The sequence below is a fragment of the Leucoraja erinacea genome, chromosome 7 (genome assembly GCF_028641065.1).
Source record: "Leucoraja erinacea ecotype New England chromosome 7, Leri_hhj_1, whole genome shotgun sequence".
Lineage (NCBI taxonomy): Eukaryota > Metazoa > Chordata > Chondrichthyes > Rajiformes > Rajidae > Leucoraja > Leucoraja erinaceus.
This window is the reverse complement of record NC_073383.1, coordinates 37,237,826-37,263,904: the sequence shown is the minus strand read 5'-3', so window position 1 is coordinate 37,263,904 and position 26,079 is coordinate 37,237,826. Positions and strand designations below refer to the sequence as shown.

Here is a 26,079-nt window from a genome sequence, read left to right as displayed (position 1 = left end):
GGGATAAACCTTTCTGACTACCTTTCCGACATTTCACATCTTGTATGCGTACACGTGACAGATAAAGTTGACTTGACATCGCACCTCTTCTTCTTCTTCTTTGGAGTTTTACGGCAGCCGGCATCCGCAATGTTGCATTGCTGCCACTTTCTGGCTTCATTCCACAGTACTCGTGTCTTTATATTAGATCCTTTTTTATAAGCCCAGAGGCCCTCAAGAAATCAAACAACAACTTTATTCCTTTTCCTTTCCCTCCACACTCTAGAATGCTCTTTACTGATATTTCTGTCAATCCAATTTTCCTCATTTCAATGATCATAAATCCTTTCTGTCTCATATCTCCTACATGCAACTAGGGCATGCTGAACTGTTTCTGGTTGATGGCATTCCTCACACAGCCCAGTAGGGTGTGTTTTCCCAATATTTTTAATGTGCTGTTCAGGTGAGTGTGTCCTATCCTCAATCTTGTTAATACTTCCTGTTCCCCCCTCTTCTTGCTGTAATGCCCACTCTGTTTTGTAGCGAATAGAGGTGCACATTGCATCACGTAACATTACACATTTTATATTGTTATGCGTTGGTATGTTACAAAACCTACCTGAATCGTGGCTGAGCATCTGCCCTACCCTGTGTGCGCGTTTTGGCGCTGTTTAGAGGTGGCGGGTTTAAAACACGATTTTTACTAGGCTGTTGCAATCGAAAATGTTCAGCCTAGTAAATCATTAACGGAAAATCGCTGAACGACCCCGTCGCAAAAGGTATTATTAGTTTTTATGGCCTTGTATAATAGTTATAGTAGTTTAAAAACCACTCTCTAAACTCGCAACCTCTCGCAGCCCCAGGGTTTTATAAAGCAAACAATTAAAGGTATGTACCTTATTTTTACATTAAATGGGGCTTCTTAAGAACCCTGTATATAAAGTTTTCTATAGCGAATAGTTCATTTTGGGCTCTTTATATCCCGCAGTATTTTTCTGGGCACTTGAGGGCACAAATCCAGCGCAATGTGAACGTTCTAAACCAGCGCGTTCACAGGAACCCACTAGAAAGCCGATTTAAATTGACTTTAATTTACAGCAATTGAACACTAAATTCCTTCCATTTGGCCTATAAATTGATGTAAATGAGATTTAAAAATCATGTTTTATTGTGAATTATTTGTGAATATTATTTGGACACTTGGGCTATTTAAAAATGTTAATCATTTATTAAGAAATGGATAGATGTTTAGATCTAGTAATTGAAGTTTGAAATTAGCTACAATTGGGTAACTAACTAATTGTATGCTTTAATTTCAGGTCATCCAAGTAAGATTATTTTATATTTGTTTCAGAATGCTTCAATCTATGATAACTGAAAATTTCATTCAGTTCTCTTAATTTATAAGAAGGTTATGGGCTTTTGACTGTCCACGATCACAGCTTTTTTGTTATGTCCATAGAAAATCAATAGGGAACAAGATGCTAATTTCCGAGTATGAAAATGGCCATAACTTTTTTATTACTTGAGATATGAAAGTTAATTAGGTGTCAAATTAAACTTATTGTTATGCTTTATCTGATGGGATAAATTGCAGACTTGATTTTTTAAATCTCAAAATTTTGTAACATTGCTATTATGCGTTAGATTTAATGTGCCATTTTGTGACGGAAGAGCCATTTGCGCCCGTTATTCCAATTGAAGATGATAAGGATAAGCCTTCATTGGTACTTTGATTAGGCCAATGAAGATAATTTAGTTTAGGCCAACATCCCCATCTCCAGTTGGAGAAATAAATAACTCAGTGAACTTGCCTGAAGCAGCTTGCGCCGCGCGCTCCCGCCCAAGTCACCTAGGCAACGCCGCGCGCGCTCCCGCTCCCACTCCCATCGCCCAGGCAACGCCGCGCGCGCACCTGACGACATCGCCCAGTGATCGCAGGTTCATACATCGCCATAGACCACAGTGTAGAGCGACAGACACATACTCAAAGTAAAGATCCAACAAGTTTATTGGCACAGCAGGTTAAGTTTCACAGCATGTTGGCATCACTGTGTCTGCATCACGGCTGGCAGCTTGTGTCAGGAGCTGTTAGTATGAATGGTGCCAGTATGATAAAAACCTGGACAGTATTATAGAATAGTGGTGTGTAACATGTGTGTGTTAGTATCGGTTGATATATAAGTAGAGCAAATCTACATCTTTCCTCTTAAGAAAATAACGTAACTACAAATATATATGTAAGTACAACTAATCAAGTTTAACTGGCGCGTGTAAACAAATAGACAGTTACTTCAGCGCTGGAGCAGGTTAAACATGGTCCCCGTATCTAAGGGTAGGTTTACAAATGCGACCCGCACACGTACGGTATAAGCTCGCAACTCCATCCTTCACCAGCGAAAACTGAGAGACTGGGGGCTGTTGGAACACCGGAGATCCGTGAGACGGGTGAGGTGAAGCTGGGCACCGAACGTGGTGACGAGAACATAGGATACATGATGGGCGCAGACTCAGTGAATGGACGTCGGGCCTGGGAAGAAAGTGTGTCAGCCATTCAGTTAAACAGTCCTGGAACATCTGGATACGGGATCGTGTGTTGTGGTTCCTTCACTGGTAGAAGGTGCTGACGGTTTTGCCGATAGGTCCCTCCATTCTAATCGACCATGTATGAACGTGGTTCCGATCGTGGCCCTTATCATTCTGAAGTCGTACAACTTGACCACTCGCCAGAGGCTTGAGTGGCCTGCTTGTTTTGTCATAAGATTGGTTCTTATGACAAAAAGCTTGTGCTGAAGCTGTGCTTGAATTACGGATGGCTGCTGTAGTTGCTTAGGTACGGGTAGAGTGGTACGGATCTGCCTTGACATGAGACGTTGGGCAGGAGACCCTACCACTGGGTCGCGGGCAATGTTTGTTTTTTTTTATTTTTATTAATATTTTTTTAGAAGCATGTACATATCATAATCAAACATTTTGTATATCAATTACATATTGTTAATAGATGGGATTCCAACTATCAATGTAGTAGGGGTCCTCATTTATCAATTGTATATTAACTCTGCTTCTATTTGGGTTTTTTATAGATAGGGAGAGAGAAGAAGAAAAAAAACACAATATAAAAGAATAGAATAATTTACCAATAATACAACTTTGGAGATAGGTCCATGGATTATAAAACATAACTATTCATCTAATCCTGGGTTCAAGCTTCAGTCAGAACTCCGTGCCGGACCAATTTACCCTTTCAAAAAGTCAATAAATGGAGACCATATTCTAGCAAATAATTCTTGTTTGTCAATTAAGACAAGTCTAGTTCTTTCCAAATGCAAGGTCTCTGACATCTCCATAATCCACATTTTAATTGTGGGGGTTGTTGGACTTTCCAAAATTTTAATATTAATTTTTTCAGTTATTATACTATAATCAAGGAAGTTTATTTGGCTTGTTGTAAGTTTTAGGCTTTGTTCTGATATTCCTAATATTATTAGTTTTGAGTCGGGATCCAATTGGGTGTTAACAACTTCAGAAATTATTCTAAAAATATCTGTCCAGAAATGTTTCTTAAGTTGAGCAAGTCCAGATCACATTTTTGCCAAATGTGACCTTTCCATCACCTGTTTGGCACTCCGGACCGCCCGCTCGGCCAGCCCGTTCAATTGAGGCAACTCAGGACTGTTGGTAATGTGATGAAAGTCCCATCGTTGGGCAAAATTCTTGAAACACTGGCTGGTGAATTGGCTTCCGTTTTCAGACAGGAGTTTCGAGGGCGCCCCGAAAATTGGCACACTAGCTTTTAAACCACTACCGCTGAAGTGGGGCTGGGAAGCAGGTCAATCTCAAACCAGCCCGAGAACGAGTCAACAAGAACCAGGTATTGCTTACCATGCCACTCGAAAATGTCAGTTGCCACTGTGGACCATGGCAAGGCAGGAACTGGGTGAGAAAGCAGCGGCTGCTTGGGTTGATGGGACACCAGGCTGTTGCAGATCGCGCAAGCTTCCACCTTCTTCCCGTATGAACTTGGTCATACGGGGCCAGAAAAACAAGTTCTTAGCTCAAAGAATGGTTGCCTCGGCTGGGTTGTCCCCTATGGACAGTCAAAGTATTTGTCCCATAAGGCAGTTGGAATGACCGCCTTGTGTCCCATGACAATCACACCATCCTGGAGCACAAGCTCGTCGCGGACCGGGAAGTATGGGCGAATAGCAACTGGTACCCTGTGTTTCTTATCCGGCCAGCCATGCCGGATGATCGAGGACAGGGACTGTAGGGTGTCATCGGATGCTGTCTGCGCAGCCAAGTCGTCCCGTCATTCAGTGGGAAGGTAGGACACCATCATCACAATGTAGGTGTCATTGTCTGACAGTTGTTGCTCGCAGGTCTTGCGCGGGGCTCTGGATAGAGTCGGCTAGGTGCATGTCTTTGCTTGGTTTGTAAACAAGTTTAATATCGTACCTATGAAGCTGCATCATCATCCGCTGCAGTTGGGCAGGAGCGGCATGGATCGGCTTGTTCAAGGTGCTGATTAGGGACTGGTGGTCTGTTTCAACAGTCACAGTCTTTCCAAAAATAAATTTCTCACAGGCGAAAACCAATGCCTGTAGTTCCTTCTCTATTTGAGCACAGCGTTGTTCAATGTCGGACATTGTGTGAGAGACATATGCAACAGGTCAGCTGTCATACTCACTGGTACCCTGAAGTCAGGCAGCACCCAATCCGTACTGGGAGGCATCGCAGGTCAATGTTACAGGCAGCTTTACATCGAAGTAAGCCAGAGTCGGGGCACAGGACAGCTGTTTTAGGGTGTCAAACGCTCTCAGGTGCTGTGTATACCAGGACCAGGTTGAGTCCTTGTGTGCGAGCTGATGCAGTGGGGCTGACTTCGCTGAAGTTCGGAATGAACTTACCCAGGTAGTTCACCATGCCCAGGAATCTCTGTAGACTCGTTACGTCCGTGGGAACCGGCAGTTCGTTGATAGCAATGGTCTTGGAAAGATCTGGTTTGAGTCCATCACTAGTAAAAACATGTCCCACATACTTCACTTCCTTGACACAAAATCTGCACTTTAGGGGGTTGAGCTTGAGATTGATGTCCTTCGCACGATCCAGTACTTTCTTTAAATTGGTATCGTGCTCTGATATATCCCGGCCAGCAACGAGGATATCATCGACAATAATGGCACTAGGGTAACCTGCAAACAGCTGTTCCATCGTGCGCTGGAAAACTTCACTAGTGGAGTTGATGCCAAAGGGCATTCACAGAAACTTCTGGTCTCCAACTTCTGACACCATGCAGAGCAACAGACACATACTCAAAGTAAAGATCCAATAGGTTTATTGGCATATAATAAAGTTACACAGCATGCTGGCATTACCGTGTCTGCATCACGACTGGCAACTTGTGTCAGGAGCCGTTAGTATGAATGGTGCTGGTAAGGTGAAAATGCGGACTGGATTATAGATAATAGTGGTGTATAGCATGTGTGTGTTAGTATTGGTTGACATATAAGTAGAGCAGATCTAGACACAGGATATGATAGAAACCAGGAGAATGACATTTTTTCCTTCAATTTTCATTTTAATGAAACAAACATTGCAAAGATTTCTTATTCCCAAGGGCTGCTCTTTACCACTCTGTTTTGTTTGTTATTGACTTGAAATTGGTGCTTGCAACAATAAGTCAGACAATTAAACTACATGAAGCAAATAGATACTTAAGCTTGTCACTGCATGATTCAAAATTTTCTAGGTTTATATAGATAACCGCAATATGTCTGTTATATTCCAGTATTCTTTGTATACAATTTAAACAAAGTTACGGTACTTAAAGTGTACTCCAAATAATTTATCAATGAAGAAGTAATTAAAAAACAGTGCATATTTGTCCAGAATCCATTCAGGGAAAAGGATAGCTCAGATGACAATTTCCTACTCGTGAGATCAGATCCTGAGATTTACGAAGGCTGATTAAGGCTGGGGTGCTAGATCACCTTGCCCACTTGTAAATTCACACGGCAGCTTTTGTAGATGATAATATACAAAAAGCATTTTAGGGCATCACAACAGTCTTTAAATCAGCCCTCTAAGAGATCACTGGGACTTCCAAAAGATGGTCTAAGTAAATGGTGACGTGTAAAGTGTAGCCTGAAGCTGAATTCTGAACCTAGGGCTACAATTGGTAATCCCTCATAAATATCCATAGCTTCTTTCACTATAAATCAACAGCCTGCTACTGAAATTACTTGAAAGCGTAGGTTATGTATTCAGTGAAAGGCATCCATAGAAAAGCACTAAAGAATATGCAATTGTGAATGGCTATATATATATATGTTCTTATTCTTGATGGATTGTATAAATGTAGATTTAATGTTTATTGGGTGGTATTCATATTGGCATGAGATTAGATTTTAGTAATTCTACTGTCATGTCTGTACAGGTAATAAAACTTGGAATCGCTGAAAGAAAGTTCAGGTCTGATTACCATGCTTTAGGAAAGATGAGATAGTGCTGCAGAAGGTAGAGATCCAGTGGGATGTTGTCTGGGATAAAACTATTCAGTTGTGAGGCGAGACTGGAGAAGCTATTTTTTTTCTTCCTGGAGAGAAGATTACAGCGTTTAAAATTATGAGGGGTGTAAATAAGGTAGACTGCATGAAATGCTTTCCTATACCAGAGGTCAATAAAACTAGAAAATACAGATTTAATGCAAGGAAAAGATATTCAGAGGGGACACAAGAGGGACCTTCTTCTCCCAGAGAATGATGGGCATTTGGAACATATTGCTTAAGAGAGTGATGACTTAAATTGCCTCAGCATAGAGTACAGTTCCAAGTGTTGTGAAATTGAATGAAAATCGAAGTTTGCCACTGATCGGCATGGATAAGTTGAGTTGAATGGCCTATTTCCATGCCGTATGATTCTATGACCCTATATTCATGATTTATGACATTGACTGCTAAATCAGAGGCCCTAAATTGGGGGTGGTGAAATAAATGTGGGTTCCTTTTTAATTTTATTCACTTCTGGGATGTGTGTACCATAGATGGATTATCATTTATCATATTTCCTTTAGTAGCAATGACAGGGATCACAGGAGATGGATCATCCACTTGATCCTTCCGGCTGAATGTTAATGCAAATGTTTCAGACTTATGTTTAGCAGGTGCGTGCTTTGCTCTTATATTATCGAGCATTATTATTTAAAGAGTATTAAGTTTTCTCCAAGTTTTCTTAATCATTTCTTAATGAGTACATAAGCTTTGCATCACAATTAGATTAAAAAAGTAGAATTCAAATTGGCATTTACGAGGTAAAAGCCATCCTAGATCAATAATCACAGAAAACAAATGAAGTCGGTAAGTTGTAAGGAAGAAGGTGGGTTTGAAGTGTCTGTAGCGCATGAACAGTGACACAAACCTTGGTCACTAACATATTTCTGCCCTGTCATTTTGTCACACTTTGTAATAAATGCCAGAAATGTTTAATTTGAGGCAATGAACAATCTGCTGTTATCAACTTACGATTAAGGTCATCAAATAGATTTCAAAATGCAATTTCAAATGCACAAGAATGTCAACTAGGAAAAACATTTTTTTTAATGAATTCAAGATATATATTGCACAAATCCAGTGTTTTGAAGATTGGTATACATTGTTACTGCGATGCAATCAAAAGATCACAGTTTATTTCCAATAGTTTCACTGACTTGGTCTTCTAAAATAGTCAGCTGTAATTTTCTGAAAACATTCTAAATGATGGTTATAATATGCTACATATCTGTAATATTACAAACTATCTAATTACTTATAACTAGAAATACGATAGTAGTTCTGTGTTGCTCAAGGCAACACAATTCACTAGAATATGAATATTACATTTAAAATCTTGATCTCTGCAAAACTGAAAGCAGACATTATATAATCATTATTTATGCAAAATTACACGAGCATTGTTAGTGATGTCCTGAGTCTCTGATATCAAACCTTACAGAGAATGCTAATGACCAATCCTCTATTCCATTTCTCCAAGCAGATGCTACAGCTGCCACACCAAAAATATTCTGACTGCCAGATAACCAATGGAGATGTGAGCCAATTTCCTGTCATCTAGTATTGCTGAACTTGAATTGATAATGTAGCTTTCCCATGGGGCTTAAACCTGAAAATCCATTTGCTTTGCTCCAATGTAATAATCACTGTCCCTAATTATGCTACAGTTTCAATTGAATGCTGGTGACACAACAATTTTGTGAGAATTACAATATAGATAAAACATTTGCTTACCAGCTCACTGCCAGCTCATGAACTTTGAGAGTCTTTGTCATTTTACATCCACCTGATCTAAGCAAGTTACTGGGAGTACCTTTCATCTGAGCAAGGTAAGGGTTCACTCTTGTGTCAATTGGAAAGTCAGAATCCTATCAGTACAAAAATAAATATTTTACTAACTGCATCATTAAAGGCCAACATATAGTGTTAAAAATATTCAGAACAGTAGTCTGGTACCAGTACATCAAACATGACTAAAATTATCATTTACTAGAGTTACCAATATACATATATTTTAATAAATGTTATATCACCAAAATATTCTCACAATTATCAATTATATACACTATCAGTTTAATTTGTGATTTATTAGAAGCACATTGCTAACAATAGATCCAATAATCATACTCGTAATCATGGTTATATTTAGCACTTTAACTTAGATTGATCCAAAAAAGGAGCTTCCATGATGCTCAGAAGAACGATATGATGCTCTTAACTCCACCAGATAAAACCCATTGTATTGAACTCATTCTCTCACATACTCTGCATTAAAACTTGGGACAGCTTGGAGATAAACTAATCCCTTGCCTCTTCCATCTTTACAGGTCGATCAATATTAATGCAACAAAAGCAGCAGCTAACGGCCACACTTTTGTTTTTCATGAATATAGACAATAGACAATAGGTGCAGGAGTAGGCCATTCGGCCCTTCGAGCCAGCACCACCATTCAATGTGATCATGGCTGATCATCCCGAATCAGTACCACGTTCCTGCCTTTTCCCCATATCCCCTGACTCCGCTATCTTTAAGAGCCCTATCCAGCTCGCTCTTGAAAGCATCCAGAGAACTTGTCTCCACCGCCCTCTGAGGCAGAGAATTCCACACACTCACGACTCTCTGTGAGAAAAACTGTTTCCTCGTCTCCGTTCTAATTGGCTTACCCCTTATTCTTAAACTGTAGCCCCTGGTTCTGGACTCCCCCAACATCGGGAACATGTTTCCAGCCTCCAGCTTGACCAAACCCTTAACAATCTTATATGTTTCAATAAGATATCCTCTCATCCTTCTAAACTCCAGAGTGTACAAGCCCAGCTGCTTCATTCTCTATGCATATGACAGTCCCGCCATCCCGGGAATTAACCTTGTAAACCTACGCTGCACTCCCTCAATAGCAAGAATGTCCCTCCTCAAATTAGGGGACCAAAACTGCACACAATACTCCAGGTTTGGTCTCACTAAGGCTCTGTACAACTCTAGAAGAAACTCTTTGCTCCTATACTCGACTCCTCTTTTTATAAAGGCCAATGTGCCATTCGCTTTCTTCACTGCCTGCTGTACCTGCATGCTTACTTTCATAGACTGATGAACAAGGACGCCCAGATCCCACTGTACTTCCCCTTTTCCCAACTTGACGCCATTTAGATAGTAATAATAATAATAATAATAATAATAATAATAATAATAATAATATATTTTATTGTCATTGCACATAAGTTCAACGAGATTTGGGTATGCAGCTTCCATCCGACGTCATAACTTAAGTAACTACTAAAATTTAGGTTTTAATACCCCGAGAACATGGTTTGTACAAAAAACATTACAACAGTAAGATAGTCAAAACAGACTAAAGTGCAGATGTGTCTGTGCGACGTGACCATCCGAGGGAGACAGTCCGTGGGGGTGGGGGGCACTCAGCAGGGCCGGTTCAGAGCAGCTATAGCTCTGGGGATGAAGCTGTTCCTGAGTCTTGAGGTGCGGGCGTAGAAGGCCTTGTAACATCTGCCGGAAGGAAGTAGTTCGAACAGTCCATTACAAGTGTGTGAGGGTTCTTTGTGAATGCTGACAGCCTTCCTGCAGCACCGTGTAATCTGCCTTCATGTTTTTGCTACCAAAGTGGATAACCTGCCATCATCTGCCACGCATCCGCCCACTCCCCCAACCAGTCCAAGTCACCCTGCATTCTCATAGCATCCTCCTCACAGATCACACTGCCACCCAGCTTTGTGTCATCTGCAAATTTGCTAATGTTACTTTGAATCCCTTCATCCAAACCATTGATGTATACTGTAAATAGCTGCGGTCCCAGCACCAAGCCTTGCGGTACCCCACTTGTCACTGCCTGCCATTCTGAAAGGGACCCGTTAATCCCTACTTTTTGTTTCCTGTCTGCCAACCAATTTTCTATCCATGTCAGCACTCCACCCCCAAAACCATGTGCCCTAATTTTACCCACTAATCTCCTATGTGGGACCTTATCAAATGCTTTCTGAAAGTCCTTTCATGGACTTTCTGAAGCATCACAAATAGTTGTGCCCTGCATAATTTCGGAGATATCAGCTGGACTCTTTTGCCATGACATGTTCAAAGAGTGAGAGCTATGCAGAATGGAAACAGACTGATCAGTCCACCTGTCCATGCCAATCAAGTTGCCATTCTGAGCAAATCCCATTTTCTGCATTTGCCCACAATCCTATAATCCCTTCCTATCCTTATAACTAGCAAAATGTAATTTGAAAGGTGCAATTTTATCATCTATAGCTTTTTCTGACAGCTCATTCCAGATACAGACTACACTCAAGAGTGAAAAAATTGCCTCAGAGGTTCCACTTTAATCTTTCCTCTTTCATCTTAAACTTATGCCCTTCAGTTTTAGAATCCTCTACCCTTGGAAAAAGACTGAGCGTCCACTTTATCCATTCCCCTCATGATCGTGTACACCTCAACAAGGTCACCCTCAGACTCTGAAAGAAAAAAAATCCCAGCCTATCCAACAAACCTCTCCCTTTAACTCAAGCCTGTAAGTCCAGGAGCATCTTGCTGAATCTTTTCTGCATCATTTCCAACTTAATGTTCCAATAGTTAGGTGACCAGAACAGCACACAGTATTCCAAGTAGGATCTCACCAATGACTTGTTCACAGAGCATGACTGCACAAGAGCAAGTACAGCGATTAATATGACCCAAGAAGCAAAAAAATGGGAACAAACTGGCCTTACTGCAAATACAGATATTAATAGCTAAACGTTTGAATGAAAATTAAAGATTATCACCATCAATGCATTAATTTGTTGGTCTTCCTGCCAAGTCAAAACATAGCAGCCACAAAACTGCCGTTTCTCAAGTTTGCTCTGCAGAATCTAGCTATGCAGCAGAATTATTTGTGAATTCCATGCAATTGTTCAATCAGAGCCCCCACATTCCGACTTCTCAGTATCCATGGCCAAGTTTCCAACAAGTTCCATGAATCAAGTGCTTAGTTGCCCACTTTCCCTAAGCATTCAGCCTAATGATAGTTGAACTGGGTGGAAAAAAGGTACAGTTTGAAATCAGCATTTGATAAAACACCATAAAACCTCAGTGGGATACTGGATACAGAATAAAATAATGTGATTCCTGTTGTATCTATGGAAGACTGTCCTTACAGTCACCACTAGAGGGCTCTGCCGTCTGGAGTGCGTGACGTCATTTGAAGATAGACACAAAATGCAGGAGGAACTCCGCGGGACCGGCAGCATCTCTGGAGAGAAGGAATGGATGATGTTTCGGATCAAGACTCTTCTTCAGTCTGAAGAAGGGTCTCGACACGAAAATGTCACCCATTGCTTCTCTCCAGAGATGCTGCCGGTCCCACTGAGTTACTCCTGCATTTTGTGTCTATCTCCAATTATCCATGGCCCCTCTCGGGGAGTAGGAGTGGGGGGAGACCCGGATCCGCAATGGCTGTGAGCCCCAGGCCGAGCTCGGCGATTGCTTGCCTGCTTCTGCTGCTGTTGGAGGTGAGACATTGTGCCGCGCCAGGATATCCCACTTGGCCGTCATTTAGGCGACACGCCAGTGGCGTGCGAGGAGTTCATGCAGAACGAAATCCTGGAGCGCTGCGCGATACCGCGCAAAACTCCACACTCCTCCACGCCACTCCATGCGCCTGTCCCGCGCAACCCAAACGCGACCCACATACTACCAGGTCGTGTAAATGGTGCACAAATGACAGCCAAGTGAGACAGGCCCTTTACTGGCTCGATACAACATGAGTCGATATTGAGTTATTAGTTGTCAAACACAACCTCTGGCGACGAGGATGGCTAGTTTAACTCTTGCTGCCCCATCTCCATTCTTGGAAGTCCAGGAGCGCCTCCTGTACCATGGACATGATGTTTCGTAAGTTTCACCACATACTTGATCGCAAGCGGCCTGGACGGAGAGGCCATATCGACTGATCACCGCCGAGCGATCCTGCTGCATTACCTCGGAATGGAGGAACAGCGGAAAGTTGCGCAGTTTGACAGTGCTGCAACGAGTAAGTACAGTGATGCTGTTACTGCACTTGGCAAATATTTTGGCCCAAAGACAAGTGTGATGATAGAGAGATATCGTTTTTCATCAACATTCACAGGGACATGGCAAACCAGTGAAGCAATTTGTTTCTTCATTGATAGAACTAGCTGCAAAGTGCAATTTTGGAGCACTGACAGTTGGTGAGAGACCAGCTGATAGAAAAGACTTCTATCCCGCGGATCAGAGAGCGCCTTCTAATGGGGGATGATGATCTCAAACTCAAAAAGGCACAAGAATTAGCCGTGCAAATCGAAAGTGCGATACATGATGCCAAGGTGCTCAAACAACATTCGATGGCAAGCACTGAGGGAGCATCTGGTCATTCATCTCATCAGAAGAACACAGCACCAGTACAGGGCATTCAGAAACAGTAATAATAATAATAATAATAATAATAATAATAATAATAATAATAAGCCTTTATTGTCATTGTACTTAGAAATACAACAAAATTAGGAAAGCTACTACTGATCAGTGCAACCAAAAAGTCCAAACAAGACGAAAACACATCCAATAAATTCAATACGTTTTTTAACTGCTTAAAAAGTAGATAAATTATAATTATCACACCTAGGTAGAACATTGCACATTACACCTAGGGAGAATATCACACTTAAAATTTAATAAATACTTTAAAATATTTTTTTTTAAAGAATAATATAAGCTGAGTGGCCTGTGTTGTAGTGGAATGAATGACAGCATTCTCATGTTAGCTGGATATTTGAGGAATTTAGAGTTCTAATGGCCCAGGGAAAGAAACTGGTCTTGAGTCTGTTTGTCCAGCTTTTGATGCACCTGTACCGTCTACCAGAGGGCAGGAGGTTGAACGGGAACTGTCCAGGATGGGAGGGTTCTTTGATTATTTTCCTGGCTCTAGAGAGGCACCGAGAGCTGGAGATGTCTTCCAGGGAAGGTAGAGGGCAGCCGATGATTTTCTGGGCAGTTTTGATCACTCTCTGCAGTGCTCTCCTGTCTGTTGCTGAGCAGCCGGCATACCACACCGTGATACAATATGCCAGCACACTCTCGATGGTGGAGCGGTAGATGGTCACTGGCAGCTTCTCCTCTAAACTGTTCTTCCTTAGTGACAGTTCCTGTTTGCTGCAAAGGAGTCAAGCTCGATCGCTTCACATTCTACACCACAGAAGGAAAGAGTCTGATGGGAGTCAATTTGCTTGATCAACTAGGTTTCAACCTTCAGGACTCACCGGCATGAGCATCAATGTGATCAGCGATGCGGACTATGGGCATGAGTATCCTTCCCTTTTTTTGAGTTTTGGGGTAGTTAAAGGGTACTGCCACGCAACTAGTGTAGACACATCAGTCCCACCTGTTTCACAACGCGTCTACCGTTTTCCATTCACTCGGAATTCTCAACTGAACTGAAGCGACTCGAAAATGATGGTATCATTGAACGCATCGATTCATCCCCTTGGATATCGAATCTTGTCATCGCACGACACAAGAACGGCGAACTCAGACTTTGCATCAATCTCAAATCGGTCAACAAAGCCATCATTCCGAACAAATATCCTCTGCCAACAATACAAGAGCTATCTGCGTTGTTCCACGGTTCAACAGTGTTCACAAAACTAGACATGCGCCAAAGCTACCCAGGTTCCACTAGCAGAAGGCAGTCTGCATTTGATAGCATTCATCACACATGAAGGAGCATTTCAGTACCTTTTGTTCTGAACGAAATGTCGTTGCCTGCAGCCATACATGTAATAATAAACAACAAAACACACTATAAACACAAATTAACATCCACCACAGTGAGTTCACCAGGCACCTCCTCACTGTGATGGACGCAAAAATCTTAGGGTTACTGTCTCTTCCCTCCTCTTCTCCCTCTGCGCTGAGGCGATACCCCACCGGGCGATAGTAAATCTGTCCCGCGGCTCACCGAGCTGCATGAACGGGCCGGTTCAAGCTCCGCGGCCCGGGGTGGTTGAAGCTGCCGCCCTCCAGTCCAGTGGACGCAGCTGTTGCCGCAGGAGCTCCAGAAAACAGGCACTAGCCTGTGACCTGCGAGCTCCGACGATGTCGCCTACTGGCCCGCGGCCGAGCCCCAGATTCAGGTCACCACCGCCAGAACGCTGCCTCAGCCACCGGAGCACCGTCTGCGCCCCGCGCCGGGCCCCTCACGCCCTCATGGGAGCGCCGTCTCAGCCCCAAGCCGGGCCGCCCTCACAGGAGCGCCGTTCACAGCCCCGAGTCGGGCCGACCTCACGGGAGCGCCGTTCCAGTCCCGAGCTGGGCCGCCACAGCCGCCGGAGCGCCGTTCCAGCCCCGAGTCGGGCCGCCCTCATGGGAGCGCCGTCCCAGCCTTCGAGTTGTGCCGCTGCCACTGGAGCGTCTCAGCCCCGAGCCGGGCCGCCCTCACCGGAGCGCCTAGTCATGCCGCTGCCCTAACGCCGCCACAGCTTGAAGACGGCCAGCCTCACATTGGTGAGTCCTGGCTGGCTCTACCTCCGGAGCCTCGAGGTTGGTCGCAGGTTGGAGGCCGCCAGCTCCGCCATTAGGCCTCAGCGCAGACGGAGGCAGAGAAGAGGGATACGACAAGAAAAAATCGCATTCCTCCGAATGGAGAGACAGAAAGCCCTGTTTCAGCCCCTCCCCCCCACACATAACACAAACTAATAACCAAAAATTTAACTAAACAAGACAAAAAAAACAACACAAAAAAGTAAAAACAGACGGACTGCAGGCGAGCCACAGCCGTTCAACAGTGCCGCCACTGTTGTCGTCCATGGCAGGGACAAGGAGGAACATGATTGATGACTGGATGCAGTGTTTGCTCGACTCGCGCAACAAAGTACATTTGCAGCATCTGAGATCGATTTTCTCAGGCACAGAGTGACAGCGACCGGAGTTGAGCATACTCTGCACAATGTCCAGGCCATCAACGCGCTCCCCACCCCTACTAACGCAAAAGAGTTAGCTTCATTTCTGGGCACCACCAACTTCTCCTGCAAGTTTGTGCCACAGCACGTGCAGATCGCAGAACCGCTACAGAAGCTGCAACGGAAAGACACACAGTGGGAAAGGACAAGTGAGCTGGACATCATGTTCAGCATGCTGAAAGACAAAATAGCATCTCCGCCTGTTCTCGTGCCCTTCGACCCAAGTGCTAAAACGTACGTCACAACAGACGCTTCCAGTATCGCGATCGTAGTAGTGTTATTGCAGTGCATCGATAGAAGCGAACGACCGATCACATTCGCGTCCCGTCCCTTGACTGCAACCGAACCAAGTACTCCACCGGGGAACGCGAAGCATTAGCGTGCATCTACGCGTGTGAACACTGGCATGTACACCTATACGGGAGACCATTCACTCTCCGTACGGATCACCAAGTGCTAACATGCTCAGTTACGTCCCAACGATGGCACCCGCACGCCCACGCGATAGCAATGCTTCAGGTGACATCAACGACTATGTTCTCGCAGTGATTTCACACGCGACAGCGAATCTAGTAATACGGGAAGAGCTGAAAGCAGAGTCGACAGCTGATGGCACACTGCAAATCGTCTGCCAGTATCTCAAGACAGACTGATCCAAGGAGATAGCAAACGACTTGGTTCTGAACCACCGGGTATGCCACAAACTGGCTGTGTTTGACGATATATGTGTCACACGCAGAACTCGAGAGGTTATACCCAAATCACTGCAACACCGCGTGTTACAACTGGCACACGAAGGACACCCGGGCATTGTTGAGATTAAATAACGGTCACAAGGCAGTGTGGTGGCCAGCAATAGATCGTCATGTAGAAGATTTTGTAAAATATTGTGAAACATGCACAATTAGCGAGAAGTCAACAAAACCCCGTTCTGCCCCTCTTCAGCCAATCCCGTGGCCGGACACACCATGGAAGCACTTGCAAGTCAACATCTTCGGAGATGTGCACCAAGAAGCCAGCGGTTTCTACTTGTGGAGGAACATGATCTCCACAGCAAGTGGCCTGAGATCGCAACTTCTTCTTCAGTCATGACAAGCTCGATCATCGCAATTCTCAAAAAGCTGTTCACCAAGTGGGGACTGCCGGAGATTATAACGACAGACAATGGCCCACAGTTCATATCTGAACAGTTCTCCACCTTCCTCACGAGCTACGACATTCAACATCAACGGACGCCGCGATACAACCCCCAATCGAATGGCGGGTTGAACGATTCAATCACGTGATCAAAGAAAGCGTAAAAGCGAGCATGTCGGAGGGGAAAACATTCGAACAGTCAATCCATATCCTCCTCGAGTCATACAGACCTACACCACACAGGCTGACTGGGAAAATGCCAGCAGAGGTGATGATAGGGCAAAACCTGCGATTGAAAATGAATGCTCTTCACCCACCATCGCGCCAAAATCCACACACAAAATCAAGGGCAGAAACGATAGCACAAAGACAGGGAAAGGGAAAACGTACTGTGATGCCAAACACAGAGTACGAGCGCCGCGGTTCAAGGTTGACGACTGGGTACGAATCAGCCGCCCAAACAGACAGCATAAGCTCGTAAGCATTCTCTCAAAGCCGATACAGATTAAACGGAGACTTGGCAAGAACGCGTACCTCCTCTAAGATGACACCAGATGGAACGCGAGGCGTCTTATTGCAAGCAGACAGAGAAAGGAAGAAGATGAACTGGACGCTTTTCCTTTCCCGATATCCAGTCAAGAGAGCGATCGCGGTCAGCACCCAAATCCCGCTCGACGCTCTCAGCGACAGAAGAGGAGACCTCAGTATCTGCAAGATTTTCAGCTGTGAAGCCATAAACCGTTATATTCACTGAGCAGTTAACATTATAAACCCGGACGTTTTACATTCTGGACTTCCATTTATTAATAGAGGACATGAAATTTGAAAGAACTTTGGACTGATTTCATATGGACATATTTGATTTGATAACTGGACTTAAATGATCGCCTTCATTTACAAGGAGAGGAAAATATGTTGTAGAGGGCTCTGCCCTTATATGTTTGTTTTCTCGGAATTAGTCAGGCAGCCATTTTGGCTTGAAATAAACACACTTACAGGCTCGGTAGAACATGTCGATATTGAGTTATTTTATAGCCGTCAAACACAACAATTTCATTATCCACATATAGCCATTATTTTTTTTTCTCCAATTTCTCCCATCTGGACATCATCAGTAAGGGCAACATTTGTTACTTATCGCTAATTGCCATTGGGAAGGTGGTGGTGAATTGCCTTGTTGAACAATTGCCACTGGTGAATGTAATCCTACAGCATCATTGACAAAGGAGCTCCAATATTAAGACCCCAATGACATTTATTTGTGATAGCAATGGTGTGCAACTAAAACACAGATGATGATCTTCTCGTGCATTTATTGCCTTTGGCCTTCTTGGTGGAGAAGGCTAAGCATCCAGTGGTGGAAGAAATTAATGACAGGTTGGTTGATGGGGTACCAATTGAATGGGCTGCTCTGCCATGAGTTTCTTGAGAGTTGCCATTGCTGCAGCTATCCACACTCTGAACTTGCAAATAGTGGAAAGACTTGGAGCGCCAGGAAATGAGTCACTCAGCATCCAACCTCTACTTATAGCCACCATATCTATGCCTGTGGTTGCTCTAGTTGAGATTCTAGTCAATGGTGATCCCCAGGATGTTGATGGTGCAGGATGTAGCAGTCATATTTTCATTGAATGACAAGGGTTAAAGATTCTATTAATGCCTTGGACTCATAAATTTCTATTTGAAAAAGGGCCATTAAACATTCGTAATTTCCATTGCTTTCATGCAGCCACCAAAACAATAATCAGCAGACCAAAGAGAGTTAAACAGAATACCAGCATTGACAGCCTTGGGCAAGCATAATCAAAACATCCAGGGAATTCACGCTGGAGAAATAAAATTGCACCATGTGTGACTATATTTTATGAACATTCTGTTCATTGGCAAGGTGACACCCAACACATATTTCCCAGAGTGAGATGAAACAAATTGCCTGCCACCACATCTCTGCCAATAGAGCAGTTGTCCAGATTTTCTAAAATTTGTTTCAAAGTTTGATTAAACACTATGCAGGGTTCACTCATCATCAAGATCAAGGTTGGATCGTCATCAGTTACACAAGTAGAAGCTAGATATACAACAATATTGTTTACAATTGAGGATGAAAGAATGCACTGAATTACTTCAACATGAATATTTTTGACTGGTGTTGATCTGGAACAAGAAATATATCTCTTAGTACATTGGCTTCAGGAAATAAATGTTGCTGGATAGAATTGATCATTGACTTTACAAGACAATTACAAGCCTGCTAATCAAAATATTCATGACCAGTTGTCTAAATGTACCAGTGAGGATTTGATGGAAAGAGGTATCATCTAATTGGGAATAATAACCTTGTGGCTTTTTCACTACATCATGTGGAATGGAAATCCTTTGTGGATATCAGGTCAAATAGCATTAACCACAACACCTTTCCATTGAGCAGGACCTAAATGCATTGGATCAAATAGTAAAGAGAGAGAATTGGCAATGGCAAAGTGGCACAGCTAGTAGAATTGCAGTCTCACAGAACCAGAGACCCAGGTTTGATTGTGGCCTCGGTGTGGAGTTTGTATATTCGCCGTGTGACATGTGGGTTTCTCCAGATGTCCTGATTTCCTCCTAAAACTCAAAGACTTGTGAGTTTGTTAGTAATTGGCTTCTGTAAAATTGACCTTACTGTGAAGGGTGTGGATGACAAAGTGGGATAACATAGATCCAGTATGAATGATCAAGTGTGAACTTGATGAGTCAAAGGGCCTGTTTCCATGTTATATCTCTATAGTACAGGTATTAATTTTGGTACATACAGTACAGTAGACAGAAGATGTTGAAAGAAAGAACTTGCTTTGGTCAAAATCTGGGCCTAGACATCATGATTACACCCAATCCGAACACTGGCACCTGTCAGATAATGTCATTATCAGAACAAGACACACACAAAGATGTTCACATTATCCATACTTTGGCAGGTGCTGATGACTATTAGATGAAGCTCTGCCCAATTCACTCCGCTATAACTACTAACCTGTCGTCAAATAATAGTGGCAATAGAATTGTTGTCCAAGGGTGTTAATGCTGATGTTTTCAAGGATTTAATACAGTTGTCAGTCAAAGTCTCACGGGTAAGTTGTCAACTCCCAACAAACAGAAGCCACAGTATTCACCATCCGAACTTTTGTTTAACGGCTAAAATTAGATAGTGATCTTCGAGAGCCATTGGGCAAGAATATACTTCATCAAGATTGGAGAGCCAAACCAGTGAAGACACTTTACCGAGTTAGAATGGCCAATATGACCTTTCCAAGGAGATAATATTAATTATGAGAAGATGATTGGTAACTTTTTAATACTCAATGGATTGGGATAAAATAAGTCCTTAAGAACTCAACTCAATTTTCTCATGTCTCAAACAATTGCCCTCAATTTTGTTCATTTCCATTTGAATTATTTTTTGAAGAAATCTACATTAGGCACAAGTTTGATTCACCATATCATTTAGCACCAAACAGTGCATTTAAGAGTTCAAAGCGAACTATGAAAGAAGCACTGAAGTAACAAATACTACTGGGATGCTCAGATGTAACAATGAGATATTGGTTCGCAACCTTTTCAAGTCAAGTCAAGTGAGTTTATTGTCATGTGTCCCAGATAGAACAATGAAATTCTTGCTTGCTGCAGCACAACAGAATATTGTAAGCATAAATATAGAACAGTTCAATGTGTCTATATAGCATAGACCATATATATACTCATAAATAAACAGATAAAGTGCAATAGGCTGTTATAGTTCAGTTTGTTTGATGGCGAGTTCTATAGCCTGAAGGCTGTGGGGAAGAAGCTGTTCCTGAACCTGGATGTACCAGATTTCAGACTTTCTACCTGATGCAGGTGGCGAGATGAGTGTGGGGCCAGGATGGTGTGGGTCCTTGATGATGTTGGCAGACATTTTGAGGCAACGACTGCAATAGATCCCTTCAATGGTGGGGAAGTCAGAGCCGATGATGGACTGGGCAGTGGTCACAACTTTCTGCATTCTTTTCCGCTCCTGGACGCTCAGGTTGCCGAACCAAGCTACGATGCAACCAGTCAGCATGCTCTCTACTGTGCACCTGTAGAAGTTTGAGAGAGTCCTCTTTGACATACCAACTCTCTGTAATCTTCTCAGGAAGTAGAGGCACTGATGTGCTTTCTTTATAATTGCTGGAACCAGGAAAGATCACCAGTGTGCTGGAACCAGGAAAGATCTTCGGAAATATGCATGCCCAGGAATTTGAAGTTCTTGACCCTTTCCACCATCGTCTCATTGATATAAATGGTATTGTGGGTCCCTAACCTACCCCTTCCTTTTCGATAACCCACTGAATGTTAGACCTATGGCATTCATTCTATTTATCTTTACATAAGTGTGTCCAACCTGCTGCGTGTTTCCAGCATTTTTCATCAATATACATAAACACATCGTGACACTTGACATTGTCTGTATATATAAGTAGCCAGTTACCAAGCCACTTGTGACAAGTGGCGCCATAATGTGAGATTATTCTATGAGGGAACATTTTTTGTAATATAACAGTATCTTATGATTTGAAAACATACCACTGTTTGAAGGTTTCAATACAATCAATGGGCATAGTTCATTAGCTGAAATTAACTTTTTGATGTTTAATCGTTACTGTGATCATTAATGTACAGGTGCACAACCTTTTATCCGAAGATCCAAATAACGAAAACCTCCGAATAGCGGACATTTTTTCAGTCCTTGAAAAAAGGTCCTTGAAAACGTTCACGGAGGGCGGCCCGCAGAGGTGACAGCGGAACCTCCGGTCGGCCCTCGAAGAAAGGGGAACTAAATCCCCATTCATAAAAGAGAAGGTGAGGGTATATTGCGCGGGAGGGTTAATAATTGACAATATGCTGCTGTCTGCCCGCTGAGTTAAAAAGTTCCCACGGTAGACTCACGATACACAGTGTATCGTGAGTCTTGCGTGGGAACTTTTTAACTCAGCGGGCAGGGAGCAGCAGATTGTCGCTCCCTTCAGTTTCACCCCACCTACACCCCTCTGCTTCCCGGCCATGTGTGTGACCCCTTCCCTCCCCTCTCCAGCTCCCCGCCCATTGCACCGGCGTGGGGGCTTTGCACTGTCTTCACGTCGGCAATGCCAGTCACCGGAGACGTCAGGACCACCGGGACACCGACCCCCAGGCCCACTGCAAGCACGGAGATGCCAGAGGCCCACAGCCAGCAGCAGCCCAGCCCCGTTCCAACTCCAGAGGAAAACTGCAAACTAGCGGGAGACATCGGGACCACCAGAAGCCGCTCCCCGATGGGCCGCTACGGCGACAAGTGGCAGTTCGCCCACAGCCCGAGCTGTGCCCCCTCATCGGGACACCGACCCCCAGGCCCACTGCAAGCACGGAGATCCCAGATCAGCATCTCCAGCCCAGCCCCGCTTCAACTCCAGAGGGGCAGAAACTGATGGTGCGTAAGGTGCGTCTTGTTCTTGGGGTCGCGCAGCTTGGGCTGTGGGCGAACTGCCACTTGTCGCCGTAGCGGCCCATCAGGGAGCGGATTCCTCTGGAGTTGGGGGTGGGGGGGGGGGGAGGGAGAGAGGGGTATTGTGCTGTTTGATCGCCCCCTGCTATCCCAGGGGCAGGGAGACAGGACGTTCATCGAGGGCGGCCCGCAGAGGTGACAGCGGAACCTCCGGTCGGTCCTCGACGAAAGGGGAACTAAATCCCCATTCATAAAAGAGAAGGTGAGGGTACATTGCGCGGGAGAGTAGGAATCCCAAGCCAAAGTTGAGTGAGCGTTCACCGAGGGTGGCCCGCAGAGGTGACAGCGGAACCTCGGGTCGGTCCTGGAAGAAAGGGGAACTAAATCACCTTCATAAAAGAGAAGTGGAGGGTATATTGCGCAGGAGGGTATATCGCCTACCTGGAAGAAACCAGACATTTTTTCCAGGATGTCGTCTGCACACCAAAGCTCACGTTTGGCGCCTCTACTGCACACGGATATAAGAGTGTGAAAATGTCGCCTTAGGGCATGTAGCCCCGCTAGGGTGACATGAGTGCGGGAGGTGATTCAATGCTGCGGTCCACATTTACAAATTCAGGAATTCATTCAACACACTGCATTTCATACAGACATTTATTCTGCAAGAAAAAACTACATTGAAGACTCAAACTCGCGACCGAGGAACTGCCGGGATTAAGGCGCAAACTCGCGACCTTGCGGATATGAGCCGAGCACCCTACCACCGAGCCAGCCATTAAAATCTACGCTAAAAAATTTCCATTCCGAAGACCGACAAATTCCAAATTACGAAAAGTGTCTGGTCCCAAGGCTGTCGGATAAAAGGTTGTGCACCTGTATTATAATGTATGTTACTGCTTTTTGAATAATATTGGCATATAATGTGAGACAATTTATATTTATGTTTATTGTCAATAGGGGGCATCTGATGAGTACAAAAGCAGACGATTAGTGGTATCCATGTTCTTTGAGATCTGCAAGAAGTTCAAGCCCATATCCAAAGAGGGTTTCCAAATTATAATATTTCCCACTATGCCATTAAGCACTGGGGTATAGGAAATACATACTGCCCAGTTAATCTTTCCCTTTTCCGATTTTCTCAGGAAACTCTAAGACATTCAGCACATCCCTTCTTACTAAATAGACTGCAAATATTTAAGTGTCATTGGTTCTCAAACTGATTGGTTGGGAACTAGGTAAGGCGGATATCAGTAAATTACAAAGGAATGCAAATGATTAATGGATAAATATAACTATTCCAATTGGAGTTCCACCTGAATGTATGGGAGGTCATCCATTTCTTAATATGGTACTGAAGAGCCATTGAAGCTTGAAAGGATTTAGGGATTGTGCATAAATTCAGAGGGCAATCTAAGACACAATTGAAATGTTGGATATTATCTTTCAATGTGGTGGATGGGAGGTATAAGCATTCCAAACCTGAATAAATGACTTCATTAAACAGAGCATTAATCAGAACCCAATTGGATATGCAGCATTTAGATTTTAAGCAAATCACATGACACAAATATTGTCCATGAAGGTGATGCAGTAGTGACAAGAATTCATACAGTGGTTCAATTGCAATAGGCTGAAGAAATTTGCATTAAATGAGTTTAATAGATTGGGGGCTTATCTCACAAGGTACTTCAAAATAAAAATTGACAAATGCTGGAACCTAAAGCTAAATATGTAATAAAACAAAATGAAAGGAAATAGTGTAGGAAGGAATTGCAGATGCAATTAGTGGCAGGTTAAGTAGCCTCAGAGGAAAAATAAACCACAGATAATATCTTACCTGTGAAAACGTTCAAAATTTTTAATTCTTATCTAAGTTATTTTAATTGACTATCATTCAATTTCTTCTGCCAAGGAAATCGAGAATATAAATTGGAATTATTTCCTACAAACCATAATGATCATGGCACCAAATGCGTCTTCCCGGGGACGGACAGTGCTCGGCTGGGTTATGTTGAACAAATGTAAGATATGTGAAACCTCCGGATGTAAAGTGCCAGTTGTTTGTGCCATGCCGTGTTCCTATTTTATTCCACCCCCCCCCCCCCCCCACACACACACACACTAACCACCCCCCACACACACACAAACTAACCACCCTCCTTGATATATTAATATTATTCATTCGCTCCTTTTATCCCATCCCCCCCCCTCTCCACTCACGCATAGCCCCCAACTCGCAAGCACGGCTAGAGAGGGAGAGGGTGGGGGGGGGGGGGGGGGGGGGAGTTAGAGGGAGAGGACAGAGACAAAGACGACAGAGGGCAGAGAGGGCAGAGACAGAGAGGGCGGAGACAGAGGGCAGAGACAGAGAGGGTGGAGACAGAGGGGGCGGAGACAGAGGGGGCGGAGACAGAGGGGGCGGAGACAGAGGGGGCAGAGACAGAGAGGGCGGAGACAGAGAGGTCGGAGACAGAGAGGTCAGAGACAGAGAGGTCAGAGACAGAGAGGTCAGAGACAGAGAGGGCAAAGGGCAGAGACAGAGAGGGCAAAGGGCAGAGACAGAGAGGGCAGAGACAGAGGGCAGAGAGAGAGAGGCAGAGGACAGAGACAGAGGGGGCAGAGAGGGGCGGAGAGGGGTAGACAGAGTGGGCAGAGAGACAGAGTGCATAGAGATGGGCAGAGAGAGAGAGGGGGGGGCAGAGAGAGAGAGAGAGAGGGAGAGAGAGAGGGAGAGAGAGGGGAGAGAGAGAGAGAGATGAGAGAGAGAGAGAGAGAGAGAGAGAGAGAGAGAGAGGGAGAGAGAGAGAGAGAGAGAGAGAGGTAGATAGAGAGAGAGGGGCAGAGAGAGAGAGAGGGGCAGAGAGAGAGGGGCAGAGAGAGAGAGAGAGGGGCAGAGAGAGAGAGGGAGAGAGAGGGAGAGAGAGAGAGAGAGGGGGAGAGAGAGAGAGAGAGAGAGAGAGAGAGAGAGAGGGAGAGAGAGAGAGAGAGAGAGAGAGAGGGGAGAGAGAGAGAGAGAGAGAGAGAGAGAGAGAGAGAGAGAGAGATAGAGAGAGGGGAGACAAAAACCGCTGCATGACACCGAGTCATGCTGCAATTTAATTTTAGTGGGAACACGTGAAGGTTCCAATCTCCCTCACCTGTCCCATTGTGATCTCATATATGTAAATTAGATCCATTGTGATTGGACATCTGTGAGGTGGCACTTTGGCTGATGCAGCAGTTTGGTTTAAAACATTTTTAATGCTTTGTGAACAATTTTATTCAAAATCTGGGGAAATAATTGAGGAAATCTAGAGAGGAGTGGATTTCTGAACTCATAAGTTAACTATTGTGTTTAATTTTAACAACTTATTCTTCGGTTACTAATAAAGACGCTCTTCAAGTATTCAAGACAATTACCATTCCTATAGCACACATAAACACACACTCTATTCTGGTCATAAGATACTGACCAAAAGCTTGGCCTCCAGGATAATCATCCTTAAACAGAATAATTGTGACTAGTAACACCATGAGGTTTTTCCATTTAAACCCATTGGTTCTTGCGATGTGGAAAATATTTAACAAATACATAAAACAACATTGATTATAAGTATACGAAGTTGAGCAAAAGTAATCTGCTTTTCCTTGTTCACCTTTGGATGCTTGCTCAGCAAGTGCTTTCTTGAATCTGTAGGGGAATCAGAAAGATAGCTTTGCTGTCTGGCTTCAGCAAGTGCTCGCTGGCTGGGACCATCTTTTTTACATTCTCTGTGGCCCTTATAACCTGTTTGAAATGGGAATAGTGATTAACTTCAAATATAGATTTCCCTGGAAAGTGTCTTACAATTTTAAAATCAACGTGCTAATTGTAAATCCACAAAAAAAATTAAATAAAATCGTGATCCAGATAATTTTTCAGAAATGCAGCGGTCACCTATATAAATTTCTATTCTGTTCATTTTAATTAATTAAAATGTGTTATTTGCAAAT

At 43.8% G+C, this 26,079-nt stretch overlaps 1 protein-coding gene across 2 annotated transcripts in view; it reads right to left on the bottom strand.

Annotated features, from left to right (window-relative positions):
• The window catches only part of LOC129698888 (sperm-associated antigen 16 protein), a 705,663-nt gene that overhangs the window by 496,327 nt on the left and 183,257 nt on the right, over positions 1 to 26,079 (bottom strand). For both annotated transcript variants that reach the window (XM_055638281.1, XM_055638282.1), the window contains exons 10-11: positions 25,743 to 25,873; positions 8,262 to 8,395 (exon numbers count right to left, since the gene is read on the bottom strand). In XM_055638281.1, coding sequence (XP_055494256.1) covers positions 8,262 to 8,395; positions 25,743 to 25,873 — 265 coding nt within the window. The remainder of the gene's footprint in view (positions 1 to 8,261; positions 8,396 to 25,742; positions 25,874 to 26,079) is intronic.